This window comes from Meleagris gallopavo, chromosome 2 (genome assembly GCF_905368555.1).
Source record: "Meleagris gallopavo chromosome 2, MGAL_WU_HG_1.1, whole genome shotgun sequence".
Classification (NCBI taxonomy): domain Eukaryota; kingdom Metazoa; phylum Chordata; class Aves; order Galliformes; family Phasianidae; genus Meleagris; species Meleagris gallopavo.
Window position 1 is genome coordinate 21,678,870 of NC_139405.1, and position 20,371 is coordinate 21,699,240.

Sequence of the window (20,371 nt, forward strand, 5' to 3'; positions counted from 1 at the left end):
AGAGATCCTATGGGACCTGCAAACCAGACTCACTAATTAGGAGGATTTCTCAATTAGGAGAAGGCCTCAATTTCCATTTAGACAAAAATATTTAATTGCATAGCTATCAACACATAAATCAAGAACTTTATTAAAAGGTCATTACCCAGTCTTCTTAAAAATCCTGGCTTACTCACCAAGCCTCCCAGCCTAAAACCACAGAGATCTGGCCTCTGACAAACCAAGTAAATCAGTGTGCTTGGACTAAAGGCAGAAGCCCAAACTAAATTCCAGAAGAGAGAGGGAAGATAACTGAATATACGTGTATTGCTGTAACAGGGTATAGTACTGGAGATGCCAAGTGGCAAAAGTTGACACAGCTTTTGTAGGTTCCCTCCACACCAGCTGTCCACCACCTGTGCAGTAGCTGGTCAGCAGGAGCGCTGAGCACAGGGGCACAGTTCTGTACGTCACCATACACTGCTTATTCCTCCGCTTGTGACATGCTGTACTGGGGCTAAAGAGTAATTGGCAAGCATTCACTGGACAAAGTTGTTTTAAAGCTTTCATTCACCATTCAAGCGGGGTAAACAAACCTGGGGCTTTGGACAACCACCTAGCAGAACATAAATACAAGCAGCCAGTGGTATCTGTGTCTAAGACAGCCTAGCACCAGCCTCCACAATCAAATTCTGCAGCAAGGAGCAGCAGGAAAGAAGATCTTTGCATTGTTCTTTTCACCTGTTTTTATGTCAATATGTTATCAGCACTCCACAAGAAAATACTGCTGGTCCTTTTCAAAATCCTAACAATGCTTTTTAAAGTTCTAAAATGACACTTGCATATTATGTGGGGAGGGGAGGGGGAAGAAAAAAAAAAAAAAGAACAGAATGTTGTGGTTTAACACTAAAACTGGAATTAAAATCTGAAAATGTTGGCTCTGTTTATTTAGGGTATTAGTTTAGTTTCTCATGTTGCCTGCTTCAGGAGAAAATCCTCATCCTAGAGCACAGTTGCACAAAGTCTATTTTTAATCACAAGTGGCCAGAGGTTTGGAACCTAAAGAAATAGAACATTAGGTGGATGTACTCTAAGGTACTGCAAGGCACTCTCCAGTCTCAATAAATAGAAGACTCGATTTTGCTCTTAGCTATGCATGAGTGAATTACAATTTGACTTCTTACATGATGCTCCTGATAGCTACAGTGTTTAGAGGACAGGCACTCCATCTCATCACAGAGCTGAGGTTTGCTCCTGATTTCATGTGTGACTTCAGAAAATGAAACAAAATATTCAGAAAAGTTGTTACAAATCTGAGAGCTATGTATCTGTACAACTTAGAACTGTTAAAAGAGTATGACCTTCATCTTTCTCTGATGTTTTCTACTGTCTTCATTAATAGGCATTTCTGATGTGGCACTTACTCTCACAGCAATTTAAGAGACAAGTTCAGCTCTGGGATAGTAACAATTAGTGCAGCTGAAGGTGATGTTAAAACTGTCAAGAGCTTGGCAACATTAAATTTTTTTCTTGGGCACACAAAGGAATCCAACCACTCTGGCTGCCAGAACCTCAGAAAGGAAACAAAAGAATCTAGCAGAGACTCCTGGGGGAGCACACAGGTATCTGGGCAAGGCAAATACAGGAGGGATTTGGCTCTACATCAAGTATTAGTTAAACACCTAAACAGCTACATGTACCCACAGAGCACTCCCTCCCGTGTTTTAATATCCTTGGATTGCCCTACCATTACAGCTCTAATTTATAATGATCATGAAATGCCTACTGCAACTTATTTACACCCTGTAGAAATCATCCAGTGAGCAAAGTGCCCAGCAGAACAAAGCACATTTTTGTTCAGGAACTAGTTCAGACTTCTAGCAATTTCAGGGTTGTCTATTATTAAGCTGTCTATACCTCCCCTTTACCTGCAGAACTGAACCTCTTATCTAATTTCAACTGCAGTTGACAGAGACAAGCCTACTTCCAAGCAGACAACTTGAAAGCAGTGCATTGTGCCTTCAACTGAGAACCCAACTATGAGAAACATCTAAAGAAAAGCAAACGTCAGTTTGCTACACACAGCACTACCCATCTTGGATTTTTCAGAGTTATTTAGCACTGCTTTAGCACTGCCACAATGACTTTATCTATAAGGATGTAATAAAGCACTTCTACATTGCATCAGAAACAGAAATTCAGTATTCATTTTATGACATTTTTTACATGTAAGATGTTGGCACATCTGTAAGTGTTGATGCTAACTCATCATTCTTTTCAAATCTGAGCACATTACATACACATCCTTATTCAAACTCTGTGCCAAACAGCACCCAAATTATTTCTGAAGTATTTAATATATTATTTAGTAAGAATAATGTTATGAGGCTGCTGCAAGAGAAATTCTAAACATAACTGCATAGCCTCTCTTCAGAGGCATGAATGCCTCCACAAGAGTTCAAATGAAACAAGCCCTGATCGTGGGAATCTTTCAACCTTCTCTGAACTTTCCCAGGTAAGAGTTGCACTTCAACTTATGCATGCTCAGCAGTGTTTCATCTTAGATGTCTAACTCAGAGGAACTCATAAAGCTTAAGTCTTACATTGCCTCTGCTATCTAGTGCTGCGCAGCACAGCAAACGATGCCAGACACACAAAAACATTAGCTTAGGTTCAAAGCAAAATAACACAGCACCACAATGAGGCAGAAACAGTTAACCACAACCTCTGTGTTACAACAGCCACAGTTACAATGTAGTGTCATTATGGCGCTCCTAGCAACTAGCTTACTTAGGGTTGGATCTTGGTTTCCTAACTATTTTCCACTGCAAAAATCAAGCCTGCTTTTCACTTCAAATTTTGCTCTTTTGAACAAATCTAAGTTTAAAAAGATGACTGTGCTCACACATTTCTGTACACAAATAAAGTTGGTAAGTTAACAAACTCACATGACAAACTGGCCCACTGCATTCAATGACTATTCAGACAAAGTCAAACAGTAACTTGATTAATACTGCAAAAGGTTGGCTTGAAGATCTAAAGTCTGAGTTCTTGATCCCAGTGGAAGCAGCCATGCTACTTTTGAGATTACACACAGCTCTATTCTTCTTCTTTTTTATTTCAGCTTTTTTTTTCAGTTACTGCCAATCTCCTGAGATTAGCCCACAGACTACAAGGGTTAGTTCATGTTTGGGAAAAAAAAAAAGAACCAAAACTGTACTACAGCAGATTATTTTTCTGATTCCATGGTAGGAATTAGAGAACAAATTCCAGAAATGTCACCTACCTGCTTAATGCTGATCATTTTTGTAAATTTATTAAACTATGTGCCAAAATACATCAATGTCTTTGATGAACTGAATCAATTTTAAGTGTACAGACTACATGCCCCTATGCTTGGGTCCTTCAAACAATAGGCTTCTAGTTCTAGCAACTATTTTGAAGGAAGGAATCAGGGGCCGTGCTGTTCCTCAGCTTGGGGGATGGGATGTTAACACTTACAACAGTCATATGCTGGGAGGGGATAACAGAGAAAGATGGGATAAAAATATTCATGCTGAGGTGTTCTCCTATCCTTGTATTAGATAGTGGACAATGGAAGACACTATAAAGAAAACAATACATAAAAGAAGCTCACAGAAATTCAGTGAAAATGGATTTCTTCCAGTAGGCTTCTCATCCTATCCTTAAGTATTAGAGCTGACTGTCTTTATAAAACATTCTGTCAAGGAGAGACTGGAAGATTAGAATGCCTCTCCAGGCAGTTGTCATCAATCCTTTCTTTTTTCTCCATACTCCAGTTTTCTCATTTCCATTATTGGTTACATTCTGCCATAGCTGAACAAAAGCTCAGTGCATTCTTATTACTTCCCAAACAGTTCCTCCTTGGTTAGAGCTCTAATAACTGAACTCTGAAAATTGAAGGTGATTCGAATCCATTTACAATGAACCTGGACTTTCCTCACTTCTGCAGCAAGCATTCTACCTATTAGACTACCACATCAAAGACAAGCACCTCCTCGTCTTGCATTTGGGAAGAAAATTAAAAAGTAAGCTTTTTAGCAACACTGAAGGAACTTAGGATAGAAAACAGTTTGGAGATGCAAATCCCAGTTTCAGAGGCATGCAAGTTGAAAGGCGTGAAACACCATTCTCTTCAGCATTTCCATTCACATTTTGAAATAAGCCTAATTTCAGGTTCATCCACCTGGCCAACAACCAGCAGGTATGTACACCTGACAACTTTATACTGATACACTGATCAAGTGGAAGGTTTTGCACTAAAATTGAGTCTTTCAATTTAAAGGAAGTGAAGAATACGGGGATATATCATATATACATGTAGCTGATTTGATCTGTATTTATTTAGAAAAGATGATCAATAGAAATGAATCAACATATAATTCAAAACAGTAACAGGCTCTCTAGATATATCCTTTGCATGATCCTTGACTAGGCAGTGCATGTTAAAGCAAGACAAGAATCAATTCTGCTGTGTATAAATGGAACAACTGCAAATTAGCCACATCAGTAGATCAATAGACTACTAGAAATTTTTGGAGTTTTCTCCTCCAATGAGACTGTTACATTAGCATCCACTCAAGACTATTATAGGCCCCCAATGGGTAGATATCTGCTCTTTTATTCCCTTATGAACAGAGAAAAACAACTGTTATTTGCTGAAAAGTAATTTTATTTCTGCCTCTTCCTACTTCAAGGATATGGAAAGATGTCTTAGAAATGTTTGCTTCAAATGTCGTTACTCCAACTAGTACCTCAGTCTTCCACTTTGTAGAAATTCGTGTAAGGTTATTTAGAAGGTGATTGAAGGGAATTTTCTGTATTAATACAGCTGTTAAACCCAGCTTATATTAAATCTTAAATAGAAAAGCTAAGTGAAAGACTAGTGACATGATGCTTGAATGAATATGCTAAGCATTCTCACTATTTTTGTTGTTCTCCCAGTAACTTCCTTGTAAGACCAGATAAACGTCCAGCTTTCTTTAGAAGGAAATATAAATACATGCCTGAACACCTCTTAAAATCCTTTGCATCATATTTCAGGTCACTTCTACTATTAACATACCTTGTACTGCAAGAAGCTGCTCTTCTGTGGTCCAACGGGCATTGATTTTCTGATTAGACTATTAAAATTAGAGAAATGGCACAAAGATCATTAAAATGTTTCAACAGCTGTAAAATATCTGAGCATTAGAATGTATTTTAGTTGCATTACAGATCGTAACATAAGTAAAAATCTCTTGCATATAAGCCATAAATTTATTGTTTTGATTTTGTGAAGAGGAAGTACCATTTAAGGATTTGAGCATAAGTCTAAAGCAGAAGAAAAGCTACTGCTGTATCACAGTTCCTAATTTTACCTCCTATATCAGAACTTGTGCACAAGCTAATGATCTTTATGCAGACAGAATTTGAATTTAAGGTTAAAGGTATCTAAACTATTAGAACTTGGCATTAGGAGTCTTTTACATTCGTGTTATGTCTCATATGCAAGCCTTTCAAACAGCCAGAAAGAAAACTTCTGTAGTAATCTATCATTCATTTCAAATGCCCAAATCTTATGTACACTGGTGTTTTCACGAACAGCACAGAATTTACTGCTAGCAGTCTACATAAACCACTTCTAATCAGAAAAATGAGTCAATTTCATCCCTTTGTTGTCATAAACAGATGCTACATTTCAGTTTCTTCTGCTTATTGACTCTGCCAGTAAACATAAAAAAAAGCCTACTACTAATTCCTTGTAAAAAGACTGGACACACTCACCACACCATGTTATTCAATGGATCCTGTTTAAGCTGCTGCTGAAATGCAAGCACTATGCTGCAGCAAAACATTTCTGTAGCTTCCCACTAATGTAAATGCAAGGCCACAAGTTCTGATATTTATTCTGATTTACCTCAGGAGGTTTGAATTCTTCAATCCCGCCTTCCATTTTCTGTTTAAGTGCACTGTTTACTTGCTTAGCATTTTGAACCTTGGTCAAAAACAACAAAGTTAATCAGCTCCACAAAGAAAGTTGGTCACTTTACACATATATCTTCACTAGGATTGCCACAAGTGTACCTCCTAAGTTAGAAAGAGAAATATTATGGTTTAAGGCTTCACTACTTTTAACCATTTTTTAAAAAGTAAAAAAATAAAAAATAAAAAGAACAGCACAGTTCACTATGGAGAGAAAAATATTCAAGCCAGTTTTTCAAAAGAACAGGTTGTCTGCAAGAATATTAAATGAAGGACATAAAACACAAATTTTGATGACATCTGTTCTTGGAAAAAGAATGCAGAATATACTAGACACAAAATTCAGTTCCTAGATTTGTAAGAGAGATGTACTGTATAGGCAAACTTCTTCCTTCTCCAAAAAGAACTTTGAAAAGAAGAAAAGAAAAAGTATGAGATGTTTCCAGTTAGTTGCTTCTGACAGACTGCTTTTTATGGATCTATGGTTGTGATTCCCTTTATGGAAGCTTGTTGGAATTACTGAAAACACGTGAACAAAATGCCTTAGCCTATAGAAAGAAGAGAATTTCTAAATTGTACTTATACCTATGTATCTATTAATATATCTATTAGCCATTTAAGCCTGACAGTGATGCACGTAAGATAACATAGTAAGAATGTAGTTTTGCATACTATGTTGCACATTTATTACAAGAGTCCTTTCAGTGTGGACACAAAAGCAGACGGCTCAGTAGCAGATTCCAAAGGCTGCATCCCTGAGATCACTGCAAGAAAAGAAGAGAAAGAAACCTCAAGGATGTAACTCACCTACACTCAGGTTAAAGAGTGAAACCCAACTATGCTATTTAGTCCCAAAGTCCTGCTGTGATAGAAAGAAGCATATTTATCCTGCAAAAGAATACAAGGGAGCAAAAAGCCCACAAAACCCTTTGTTTACTCCACGATTTTGCAACATGGCAGCTCTTAGCAGTCTACATAAGGAGGCAGAAATTCCAGGAGATAAGCCTTGAACTTGTAGCCACGTCGCTCCCAGGAAAGCAAACATGGACATACTGTTGTGCCCTTAAAAGCTGGATACATTGTGTTTCAATTTTAAGTGCCAGAGGTTAACTTCTTCATGCAAAGGAGGCAGGCAAGAGAGACTACAAATTTAATAAGAAGCAGAAAGCTCATCAACTCAGAGAAATAACAAGGCCCATGGTTTTTCCCCCCTTATACTTTCATGTTATGTAGGGTACCACGATTTGGAAAACAGCCACGATTTTAAGCATAACAACTTTCACCACTTCACTGGTTGTATTCTCAACTGTCATTTAAATATTTCTCCCAAAGTAAAAAAAAAAAAAAAAAAATCAAAAAAATCAAAAATGACTTTAGTTTTCTCCTCTCCCCAAATAAGTAATGTTTTTTTTCATGCCATGCTCCCCCAACCCCTTTTTAAGAGGGTCGTCTTGTTTCACATTATCTGCAAAAGCAGAGAAACAAAAAAATAAAACTGAAGAGCAGCTAGTGTCCAGCATTTCTGGAGGTAACTGTGGAACAAAATTAGGAAGACTTACATTAAAGATGTTTCAGACTCTTCACAGGTAATCTTATAATCTACAAAATCATTACAGGAACAAATTGAGATGAAAACAAGACCAATAACCCATGGTACCTGTCGCTTTAATGAGATTAGTTCCATATCCAGCTGTCTAAGAATTGTGTTGGCTGCATTGGGACTACAGGAAACAGCTATCACATCTTCCTGGGTCAGGTACATGCCTTTTGGTGGACGGCATTTGGAACGCTGAGAATGGTGGCGATGCTGCAAGCTCTGATACTCTCTTCTACCCAGCCCTATCTTGCTGGTCTGAACAGGCTGCTCATTATTGCCCTTTAATTTACAAGAAATAAATTATTAAAGAATAACAGCATCTTATACAGAACTTTTCTTAAGAATAATGAATCACGTAGCATTGCAATGTCATACTTAGGACAAAAAAAACCCACACCCCTAATCTATTATCCTTCCCTGCTCACAGTAGCCAAACTAAGTTTTGCAGATGAAATGATGTAGCACAATAGTCATTTGCTGGACAAGCTCACAGTAGGCTTAGAAACATCCATCTTCCAATCAATCCTTTTTTTTTTTTTTTTTTTTTTTTCCTTGAGCATAGCTGAAAATTCAGAATATGGTAAAGAAATGACATCTGAATACTGTGAGAGAGGGCAGGAATCAAGAACTTCTTATGTACACAGAAGCTAAATATATATACTACATGTCTAAACCAAGTAAACAGTGGATGTGTGCCTTGACTTTTGGTCAGTTATGGAGGCATCAGGAGGTGGTTAGGGAGAGGAATCAGAGAAAGTCTATCAGGACTGGCAAGAATGAGACTGGCGCTTTTCCCTGTTGCAAGCGCTCTGACTTGGAAAGTGATACTGCTGTTTGCTTTTTGAGGGGATTTGAGGTTGGGAACAGACGATGGATTTACTTCTACAAAATAAAACTTCATACTTTATAAAATTCCATGTAATTTAGCAAAGTTAAGCCTTTGTTTTTCATTTCTTTGAAACGGAAAGGGACAGTAAAGAGGAGAGAAAGTCATTACAAGTGCTGTTTTGATATATTTGGACACCTAAGAGGACAAAGTTTCAGCTTTGCCCTTTCTGGACATTGTTGCACATCAGCTAGTCTGTATGTATATGGCTCTTACAGAGCAACTGAGTAGATTACCTACAGACCAGGAATAGAGAAGGAAAACTGACTCTCCCTGTCAGGATTTTTTCAGTTTGGAGCAGAACTGAATACCACAACAGTGTAGGATTCAGGCTTTTTGCTACCCTATGAGGCCCCCCATTTCTCCTCCCTGCTGGCATCCACGCAGGTTAAAAGTAGGTGGTCATCTGATCACAATGAAGAGAAAACAAATTGCAGCAGCCATGATCGTTATCTTCTGGAGCATTAGCACAGATTAGCAAGGAGTATTTTGCTCTTCTAAGCTTGACCTTCTGGCACATCCTCTTCGCAGCTGAAGCAACATCTTAATCCGGTCACAGACTTAATAGAGGTGATCTTAAAAGCACTTAGGATATTTGCTCTCCCTTCAAAGTTGATGTAGAGCCTTACATCTTTGACATTTAACAACGTCAAGGTTAAGTTTACTCCTAGCCATTTATACAATTTGTTTTCTAGTTCAGTATTGTTCCTTCAGTGTGACATTGCAGTTTCCTTCTGCTCAATCTGGATTTATAGAAGAACATTCTTTCGAGTTTTTGTCCTGCCAGGCTAGAGCATTTGGCTTGTTTTAGTTTTGTCTGGTAAGATAAAATTTCCATTGCTCTGCACTGTCAAGTAGCCTATTTTACTTAAGAAGTAAAAGTATGTATATCCCACTAGAAGTATCAGGTCACAAAATTGTCTAATGCAGATCCAAACAGATCATCAGAAACTGCAGACCTCTTTATCCCATTCCTAGAAATCTGTGAACATACTACTTTCAGTCTGAACCGTGTGACTCAAACAGTAACTAAGGAAATTGAATCAAAAAAGCCATTATTTATAAGCAGCTTAGGCAGTAAGCAAAACCAACAGACTGTAAGAACACTGTTACAAATGGCAGACTAAAAAGTAAAAAAAATATCAGGGCTTGTGCCATTTCAAGTTCTAAACAACCCATATGGGCATGTTAAAAAATAAAATCAAATCTCAAACTCTTTTACAGAAAGGGATCTTTGTAATTGTCCTTTTTTCCTTCCTAAGGCAGTTAGAGAGAAAAAGTGATGTTGAAGAACTGAGAATAGAATCTAGCACCACCAGCCTCTTGCTTAGCATCATTCCTGTTACAACAGAAATGAAGTTTCTTATGAAGGTTTATTAATAATCCCAGATACTATTTCCTGATTCTATAGGGATATTGAAATTTTATGCCATCTTCCTCTCATTCTCCAGGAGCACAAATGTTCAAATTTTAGGAAAACCACAAAGGCATTATGTTGTTCGATTGTTTCCTTGACCATTTATACACTTAACTGTGCTTTTCTAGTCTTGTTCATCAATAGATTCAAGTTAGCCCAAAGAAAAACAATAACCTCAGCACACTCTAAGCACAGCACTTGTCTGTAAAGCTAGCAGCAAGTGCTCATTTAAGGAGACTTTTTTTTCCTGTACATTTACTAGTAAGAAGCATTTCAATAAAACCACAAATCACTTGAAATGCAGAACCTCATTGTGTCTTCAAAAGAATAAAAAAAGTATTCTTAGGAAAAAAAAAAGTCTTTTAATTAAAAAATGCAAACATTTAATTTCCAGTAATTCACAACCAATAAAATTGTAAGCAACAAGACAGAGCTAGGGGGAATGCTGTTTTAACAGGTAATTATGGCAGTGATAGCATACATCCCTTATAAAACTTTAAGATCTTTCAGGAGACAGTGATATTTGCCATTCTTTGGTCATAATATATATGTACATACACACATAGTTTATATTGCAAGTGATCAAAATCCTGACGAACTAAAAATCCTGTAATGTCATCAGGCAGCGAACACACAGATGTTAAATCTTTCTACTGTGAGATTCTTCATAATAATACAGTCACAGAAAACAAACAAACTGACATTCACCATTAAGTTATCTGTTACCTCCTTTTTGGCTTCTTTTTTGGGATCATAATCGCTATCATTTCCATCCATTGGATGAGGTTCTTCTACGTCATCATCACTGAGGAGAGATGATAAGAAGCCAGTCATTTTAGCCATTTTTGAAGCCCAGATATGTATCTTGCTAAAAATTATCTACTCTAAAATATTTAAGTAATCAAGATTTATGGTTATATTGTGTGACATTTCAAAGTTAAATGTAGTTTTCAAAATAGAGCTGCTACAAACATGCTTCCTTATCACTATTACTAGCAACTCTAAACTATAGTTTCAAAGCCACTTGTAAGACAGTATAACTGGTACGGCTGTCAAGAAATTGGTGTCACCTTTTTGCAGTTCAACCACTTCTGCCAGCATCAACACTTAACACAGTCAGCTACAAGGCCAAAAATATCCTTTCATTTGTCAAGTTAGCTTTAACAGATCAGTTTTCCAACCACTGCACCAAATTTATGAATAAACACTTGTTTAAGTCTGTGGGGAGCAGAAGAGGACACTAAGATTGGAAAATTCAGGACTACTTTTTCACCAATTTAAAGTGCTTCAGAGAGGGAAAGAGAAAAAAGTAAACCTGCTATTTTAATTCAAAGACAAAAAACCAAAAACAGTAATTTACACAGTAGAATTTCTGACTAACATGAATGTAAAAAGAAAGTTTCTGATATATCATGAAAAAAAACCTGAAAAGACTTCTACCTTTTTCATCTCTTTATCTAAAAAGACTTCAGCCTCTAACTAGCTACTTAAGAATATGGCTTACCTGTCACCTTGATTATTTCTATTAGCAAGCTTTCGAGCCTGTCGATCCATCAAACTTGTCCTCGAGCGAGTTTTTTTCCAAGAATAGTAGTATTTTACAAGGCTTGCAATAGTCTTGTCTGGAAGCTAGAAGAATTCATTAACATATTAATACAATTTTTTGTTAACATTCCACCTAAGATTATAATTCTGTTCTATTTACAACCACCTTTACCTACCTATCTTAAATGCATGGATGAGATTGAAAGGAGAGATGCATTTAAAAAAAGCTGGGAGGCAGGGCAAGGAGAAACTTTTTTATCAGAGGGGAAAAGCTACATCTTATATGATATATGGAGAAATTAACTTAGATCTTATATCCTAAGTTGTTCTCAAAGCATCTCTGCAGAAATCAGGACAAAATTTTAGCCCAGTGGGAGCCTTTGTTCTAATGCATCTGAACTTCTGATCAAAATGTTACTTTACCATTTGCTGGATCCTGTGAAAACTCTTTCCGTGGAAGCTAAATGCTTGTTCAAATAGGACTTTATCTTCAACTGTCCATTCATCAGGGAAGGGAGTGAAGTTAGGGAGATCCGCAAGGGACTTCTCAATATTGTGTTTATGCCAAAACAACATGCCGAGAGCCTTTGAAAAGAAATAGTCCCTTTTGGATTTAGTCCATTTTCTATAATGTTGAGAAAAGTTACATTAACAAACAAACAAACAAACAAAAAAAAAAAAGGCACACATTTATTTTAAATAAAATTGACCATCAGAAGCCCTTCTCAAAATACATCGGCAATTTTGTTGGCTATGCACTCATAGGCTACAAAATTCTCTTTGGAGATGGTGTGAAGAGTGGGCACATCTGTACTTCATTAAAGCTATGATAGTGAGATAATTTAAGGTTGGCATGGCAGCAGTACTTCTAAGGTAGCACAAAAAAGATTGACAAACTCAAATCTGACCTGCTTTCTTCCTTTACAAGTATGTATCACCTACACAGTTCCATACAGGCCTTCAAGCCTTTATTACCAGCCCACTCAAAAAAAATAAAAATAAAAATAAAAAATAAAAATACTTTTCTGCAGCCAGAGGATCATCCAAAATGCAAGTTTGAAAGTTCAAAGTGAGAGCAGTCTTTCTACAACTCTCCAATCCACAAATAACAGCATGGCCACTTCCATGTCACGTGCACCTAATAGGGAATGGAAATTTAAATATATATTCTTGCATAGTTTCATTTCTCAATATTCTTAAAGAATTACTGACCATTTAGACTTACTGCCTGAGAATCAATGACAGATTTGATGCCAAGTTTGGTACGGGAATTTGGAAATACAGTCCACTCAGTTTCAAACACACAGTGCAGACACGATCACCAGTTGTTCCATCAGCTCTCTAGGCCCCTTCTAACAACCCAGGTATAACAAACCTCTTCTCTTGTTAAAATGGCAAGCAACAAGCACCTCTTGCAAAGATAATTCTTATTTCACTTATTTCAATGAGAAATACAATATTTTGTACTATAAGTTGCTTTGAAATTTAGTCCTTTTGCAGACTTATTTTGAGACTCCTAAGCTCCATCTCTTCTCTAACAGAAACCAAACCACATATAAACATTGTCAAACTGCACTATTCTAGGAATCATAGCGTTAGCAGCATCTTCTTGGGATAGCATGTGACTTGATGAGCATTAAGTCTTCACTGTTATGAGCCTTCATCCTCCAAAACTTAAACATACAACATGTTCCAACTTGTATATCAATTTTAGGGGTAATAGATAATCTCAGTTTTACATAAATTGGCTAAACTATTAAGAAAATTACAACACAACTATGTGCAGGCCAGCAAAATCTTAACCTATACTTTTTAATGGGATGTTGACTGGAGAGTATTAAAAAACATAAAAGTAATCTTGTTTATTATCCTTAAATGTAGAATTTGATGCTGTTTCCCTGTCTCTGGGGGCAAAAAAGTAAAAAGTCTTTAAGTTTTGCATTTTTTTTTTTTTTTAATATGCAAGAGACCTTACTACTTCTGGCCCTATTGCAACAGATGGTCCAAAATTCTACCACATGTGAATTGGAGAATTAAACACTGAATTTGCAAGCCACTTTCCTAAGAAATTCTTTAGCTAAATATACACACACAATTGCATGACATGCCCAGTGTATCAAGAAACATACCAAACCTTTCAAAAGTGCACATTACAAGCTGAGCATGTCATGAAAACAAAGAGCTCAATCTTTTGCAGAGAATCCAGACCACAACTGTATGCAGATCCATTTAACTGCAGTGTTTGCTGCCGTGCCTGAAGAGAAACAGCGTTAATTAATGGTAACCAAGGGGAAAAGAAGAGTTGTGTTATACTTTTATATTTTAAAAATCCTTTAAAATAGCACTCTCGCTTCACAGCACTTACCTGTTCCACATTGTATCCATGTTTTTCCTTTGCTATTGCTATATATTCATCCACTGTAACAAAGCAATGTCAAAATTATTCTTTAGCACTTAGAATTCTGCTACAAGGCCCCAAAGAATTAGCCATCTAACATGGGAAGAGAGTCTTTCCATGCTTTAATATAATACATAGGCCCAGGTCCCCCTAAACATTAAGTGTATGCGTAGCTTATAGCAAATAAACAGCAATACAACATTTAAATTCTGTGAAGTCTGTACATCAGTTAATTCTTACAGAGGTTCAATTTTTGGGTTTTATTTTTCTTTTAAGTCAGAGAGTAGCTGTTTAGAGAAAGGCAAAGTCTTCTTAGAACTCACTCCAAATTTATGCAGTTAGGTCTGATGGAAGTCCTGCTAGTTTTGATCTTCAACGCGTACTTTATTTTTACAGAAACAAACTCTTCCCACTCACTCATTACAGTTCACAATTAAGTGGCAACTAAATTAAGTTAAAAGGATGGACAATTGAAAAAAGGAAACAATTATATTCTTGTTACTCAAATGAACCAGAGATGTTCCTGCCATGAACTATTGCTGCAAAGAGTTAATTGTACCTTAAATGAGTGAAGTAAACATTCCCTAATCATACTTGCAGAGTATTTCTAACTGTTCTGCAGTAGTTGAAGGTATGTTCCCTCAAATGCAAAGGACACAAACCTCTAATTACTGACAAGATATAGGAACTGTCCTGAGGGTCAGATTCTCATAACCTCAAAAATTTATTTCCCTACATTACTTCATATGAGTTGAGTTTAAACTGGATTAAACAAAATTGATCACATTTATCCAGGTAATTTCTTTATTTCATAGAATCATTAAGGCTGCAAAAGACCACTAAGATCATCTAGTCCAGCCATCAACTCATCACCCCAGTGCCCGCTAAGCCATCTCCACATTTCTTGTACACTTCCAGGGACGGTGACCCCACCACTTCCCAAAGCAGCCTGCTCCAATGCCTCACATCTTTCTGAGACAAATTTTTTCATATTTCAGGTCACTTTTACAGGGGAAAAAAATGATCATTTTTTCCTAGTAACACAGAAGCAATAATCTCTTGAATAGGACCTTAACAAATCTTTCCTTGAATACATCAACTGCAATTCCTTTTCCAATAAATTTAGAGCGTCAAGTTCCTCACAGTTAGATACTTTATTTCTTTATTAATAACTAAAAGGTTTCAGACACTGGTCTGAAACACACAACACATCCAGTGCAATTCAAAACAGAGACTTAACTACAAAATAAGGTAGGGTCTCCTACAGTTCGCTAAATAAAAGCAAAGCTTCTTACAAACCTGGAATTCCGCTAAAAAGTCAACAGCAAACAGAAATTCTAGAAACAAGTACTTAATTTAAGCATTCAAATTCTGCAGAGTGAGACTTACACTTGGCATCTGGAATATTATGATACGGTGACCATACGAGCATCCCTCCATTATCTTTATCAGTGTATTTTGTGGCACCTGTAAGAAAACAAGCAAGTCTTAGTGTTAGTAAAAACATTCTAGAGAACAACTATTCATGGGACACTAAGTTAAAAGTCAACCACCTTGAGAAGCCCAAGACAACTAAGGTTTTGATTTCCATAGCCATGTAATTTTTATGTTCACAGCCAACCAATCTGCACTGCTATAAATGGTGGACAGATTTAAGGGTCTTTTTCTCCTCTGTTTCTGCTTTTCTTCTACCTGAACCATAGCAAGGGAAGCAGTTCAAGTGACAAATCTTTCAGGGGGACAAAGCAAGTTTTGCAATGTTGACGTGACTTTGTACGAAGTACAAAAATGTTTCAGTCTCTTTGATTTGAAAATGTGTTTAAAGAAATTGCCCAATATTGGAAAAGCATCAATTAACAGTATGGGTATTCTATTTTATGGGTATTCCACAAATGTATTCAACATTTCAAGTTTCTGAAGACGTCACTCAACAACTGGAGCATTTACACCACTGTCAGCACAAACTCCTTGAGGAAGCACCTCGGAGGAACCTTACTCGCATCTTTCCTAGAGAAGGATATTTATTTATTCCCTCAAATAAATAATTTTTCACTCCACTTTAAGCTTTCATCCTTGATATTTAGATTCTATGTGTTGTTGAGAAACAAAGCAAAAAATAAACAATACTTTGGAAGAGATAACTTCTTGGTGCTTTCTAATCATATGCTAAGCTTTGTTGTTTTTCGCTCTTTAGTTTGGCAGCATTCTGAAGTTGCTATCGTCTTTGCAGTCTTCAGATCCATTACGATTGTAAACTCAAAAACTCAATTAGAAACACTGAAAGAACTCCTGCGTCTGCTGAAACACATACAAGTAACTGCAGTAAGTTTAAGAATGTACACAGAAGCCACAAAGCATCCGTTTCAAAGCGTAACACACCAAAAAACCCCCAACCTTTCCAAGTCTAGCACAAGAGCAAATTCTATAATATAATAGAAAAAGAAAGTATGAATTTTTGGTCATTAGAAAAGCAATATTCTCACGAGGAGTGCTGCAAACATGTCACTGTTGTACCACCTCTTCATCCAGTTGTTTTCTAGCAGAAAAGAATGATTGTTGCCCTGTATCCCACTCTCTAAAAGCAGAAACTATGATGACCACTAGAGAATACATCAGTTTATCAGGCTCTCTGCTTCTGTATATCAAATACCCAAACTTCATGTGAGCAGACCTTCAGTTTTTCCTTAAGAAAATAAAGTAATAATCCTGAGAGACACCTGCAGACCTGTTTATGTCAAGGACACTGTCAGCTATTGAATACCGAAGTACTCTGGTTAACAACCTACGTCCTGAGCCCTGTCATTTATGCCTGCAGGAGGGATCCCTCCAACTCCGTAAGCAAGCCCAGGATCTTTCTTCGTGAAAACCACCTCTTGTCCTTCGTGTCCAAGTGTTTGAGCGAGCAGCACTCTCCCACTCCTAAATAAAGGCTGAACTGCTTCCCAAAGGTGACGTGCTTATTATGGGCAGAGGCTGGAAATACCAGGCAGCACCTTACCCACAGCAGGTGAGAAGAGCAGAAGCATATGCCAATAAGGAAGACAAAACCTATTAGCTACATCTCAGACACAAGTCTCCCCTCCACCTCCCCAACCACACTGAACTACTTTGGAGGAGGTTTCTGCACTTTGGCTGCTGCCAATGCTGTCAGGAAACAGTGCTGGCTGGAGATGACAGTAAGCACTCCCTACGGCTTCTGTAAGGGAGCAACCGCAGCACCAGACTGACAGCTGCTACACTGCAGTTTAGCATTAGCAGAAGTCAGGTGTGCTTGGAAAACATTGCTCTGTACGTGACCATAAGTACTGAGAATAAAATGAGTATCTAGAAACATACATGACTTAATAATGGCACTGGGAGTGTCTGGTAATTTAACTTTAAAACCCAAGGACTGGACATCTTAAAAATAAACTGGGGACTGTGAGGAGAGATGACATCGAACAAGATGAAACTTCTACGTACTTCACCATGCTATTTCATTACATCCCTTTAACAGACTCCATTTTTACACAGCAAGGTTAGAAGGGGAAAGATTATAAGGATGAACAATGAAATGAAATCCATAAGCAACCTTAAATGCTCCAGCAATCCTTCTCCACTCAGCCCCCAAGAACAGGGTAAATGGGAGAGCAGCATTTCAGCACTAAGCAAGCAGAACTCATACTAAAGCCTTTGTGAACTCTCACTGTACCATGGCCTGCCTGAGTCAGGACAGCATTGATTCTTTAGCGTAAAATAAAACTCCTCAGGCAGCCATATCACAGAGGCAGCCGTATCACGGAGGTCACACAACAGTACAGCACCTTTCCAGCAATGGCATGCTCCATGGCTCTTTCTCTAAGAAAGAAATCGGACAGCCCCCAGTGAGGACACAGCACCGTGATACCCTGCTACATAGATAAGTGGGTCAGAAAGCTGAGGCAGAACGTTTTGCCTTGGAAATATGAAGTACCACAGGGAAACCAACAGGAGGAGACAAAAACCTGGGGCGTGGGAGATGGTTCATTAACTCAGCAAATTAGGTGAGGGGATCTAGGGGCTTTATTTTACTAATGCCATTTATCACAGCAAGTAAATGGATCTCGTTGCTGTTACATCTAGTGATGATTCCAAGTGCCGTTCCCACAACAGCTTTGGCTGAAGGCTTGCCTCTGCAAAGGGGTGATAGGTAGAACATGGGAAGAGCACATTTCAGCTTCTCCCGGTTGCTGCGTTCAGCCACTTCTTGCCCCAAGAGTCCAGCAAACAGCTGATTAACCTCTTTTTTAAGCAAACTGTCTTCAACTTTTTTCCATGGTGAGCTCACCTATAATACTGCCACAACTCTAACCATGAATGTTTTCTTCCTCAACACATTGTTGCAAAGCGTCGCTCACCAATATTTACAAACTGACAAAGTGAGGCCAAAGGCTACCCATTGCTTTTGCTCAGAGTTTCGTGGGCTTCGACACCACCCAGTTCTATCTGGGATCTCCTGCCTCACAACTACCTTGTTAAAGAAGCATTTGAAATCAGGTAATCAAACACATATCCCAGCATAGAGGGGAGACTCTCAGGAGAAAGGGCCTCAGAGGAACTGCAAGAGGAAAAATCATGGAAGTGAGTAAATTAGAAATAATGCCTACATCCATTTATGCAAACCCACAAGTACGATGGAACGTCCATTTGCTACATCAAAATACAATAAAAACAAGCACACCAATAATAATGCAGGTGTATACATGAGAGGACAAGAGCTCAGCTTTGCGCCCAGCATCCCTCAGAGAGGCCACCCCAAGAGCCATCAGAAAGCAAGCAGGAGAGAACACGGGATCTTGCTGAGAGCTCCTCAGTTTGGTAACACAGTAAGAATGCATCCTACTTTTACACACTGTGAAGTTTTCTGTGTAATGCAAAATTTTGCTGTTCCAAAGAAGTCACCATCCGCTTAGCCCAAGGATCGGGGTTTGTGCACTCAGAACAATGCTATACACCTCTTCTAGAAGAGTTAACCAAAGGCGAAAGGAAGGCCGTGCATTTTTCCAGGTGGCCTGTAGGAAAAGCAAGCCCAGGCTGCACATCAGAGGTGATCATTTTTATTTATTTCCACGGAGGCAGCGTTAAAAGGAGCGCTGCGGACGGCGGGCCCCATTAACAAAGGCCCCGGGCAGGCGCCTCTCTCGGGGAAGGGCATTCCCCGCGCCCGGCCCGCATCCATCCCCCCGCCCGTGGCCTGTGGGGACCCGCGCCCAGCGCAGGGGCCGGGGCCGAGGAGTCACTGCGAGGAGCTGCGGCCCAATCCTCTTCCGGTAGGAAATCATCTGACACCCGCGGAGCCTGTTCGGAGAGCAGCGAAGTCAACGGTTCAGCCGAGCATCCTCCGGCCCCGCGGCGCCCCGAGCGGGCGGCGAGCAGGAGGGGGCCGCGGACGACGAGGCCGGGCCGCTCTCGGGGCTCACCCCGAGCAGATGCACAAAGCGGGAGGGGAAATCACAAACCCGCCCGACGCCCCGCATCCCTCCCGACCCCGCGCCACGCGCATCCCCGCAGACACAAGGAGGGAGGAAAAAAAGGAAAAGAAAAAAAAAAAAAAGAAAGAAAGAAAGAAAGAAGAAAGAAAGAAAATGAGAAATAAATTATAAAAAAAAAAAAAAAAAAAGCGATTTTACCGGGCTCAAAGTCGGGGATGCGCGCCTGGTATTCCGCGCCGACCCTCATGCCTACATCTGCAACACAGAGCGGAGGGAGGAAGGGCAGCGGTGAGCGGCCGCGCCGCCGTCCCAGCCCCGCGCCGCGCGGGGGGGCGGGAGCGCCGCCCGGGAGCCCCCGCTGATGCCGCCGCCGCCGCCGCCGCGCGGGCGAAGCCACCTCCCCCGGCCCCCCCGCGGATGGAGCCCCGGCGGCCGGCAGGGAGGGAGCCGGGGGGGCGGGGGCTGCCTCCGGCAGAACAATGGGGGCGGCGGGCGCTCCCCGGCCCTCGCGCCCCCCCCCGGCTCGGCGGCGCGCACACGGCCCGGCTCGCACCGTGCTCGTCGCCGCCGTCGGCGCCGCCGCTCTCCGGCTCCGAGTAGGGCCCTTCGGAGGGGCTGCCGCCGGTCTTAGGACCACTGCCGGCGGCCGCCCGGCTCCGGCCCCCCCACGGCTCCGCGCCCTTCTCCATCGCGCGGGGAGGGGGGCTGCTGGGGGGGGAAAGTTAACGCGGAGCCGCCATGTTGCCCCCTCGCACCCCCCTCCCCCCCCCCCAGCACCGTGGCCCCCTCCCCCGGCGCGGCGCGGCCCCGGGAATCCCTCCGCGCCGGCCCGGCCGGATCTAGCCGAGGGGCGGGGATGCCGGCGGAGCCCCAGCCGGCGCGGCGGCGGAAGGATTCCACTGGCGCAGATGGAACTCTGGCTGTGCGCCGCGGGGCTCCCCCGGCGTGCGGCAGGGGTGGGGGCGGGGACTACTTTCTGGCGGCGCAGGGATCCCGCGAGGGAGGTGGTGTGCCTCGGCTGTTAGCCCGGGCCTCCGGTCGCCATTACGGTAGCGGAGCTGGGAGTGTGAGGTGGCGGCGCGGTGTGAGCCGCTGGGCGGGCGTGGACAGCGCT

At 40.4% G+C, this 20,371-nt stretch overlaps 1 protein-coding gene across 11 annotated transcripts in view; it reads right to left on the reverse strand.

Moving 5' to 3' along the window:
• RCOR3 (REST corepressor 3) overlaps nucleotides 1-20,366 on the reverse strand; it is a 24,467-nt gene extending 4,101 nt beyond the window's left edge. Inside the window, exons 1-11 of one of the 11 annotated variants that reach the window (XM_085219298.1) lie at nucleotides 20,231-20,312; nucleotides 19,456-19,512; nucleotides 18,297-19,123; nucleotides 15,197-15,274; nucleotides 13,775-13,827; nucleotides 11,833-11,994; nucleotides 11,369-11,493; nucleotides 10,573-10,669; nucleotides 7,622-7,840; nucleotides 5,900-5,977; nucleotides 5,066-5,123 (exon numbers count right to left, since the gene is read on the reverse strand). In XM_085219298.1, coding sequence (XP_085075424.1) covers nucleotides 5,066-5,123; nucleotides 5,900-5,977; nucleotides 7,622-7,840; nucleotides 10,573-10,669; nucleotides 11,369-11,493; nucleotides 11,833-11,994; nucleotides 13,775-13,827; nucleotides 15,197-15,239 — 835 coding nt within the window. In that variant the 5' untranslated portion in view covers nucleotides 15,240-15,274; nucleotides 18,297-19,123; nucleotides 19,456-19,512; nucleotides 20,231-20,312. Of the gene's footprint in view, nucleotides 1-5,065; nucleotides 5,124-5,899; nucleotides 5,978-7,621; nucleotides 7,841-10,572; nucleotides 10,670-11,368; nucleotides 11,494-11,832; nucleotides 11,995-12,430; nucleotides 13,446-13,538; nucleotides 13,667-13,774; nucleotides 13,828-15,196; nucleotides 15,275-18,296; nucleotides 19,124-19,455; nucleotides 19,513-19,810; nucleotides 20,105-20,230 lie in introns of those variants that run through there. The other 10 variants (XM_085219297.1, XM_085219296.1, XM_085219301.1 and 7 more) reach the window with 10 other exon arrangements.
• Nucleotides 20,367-20,371: the final 5 nt, after the last annotated feature.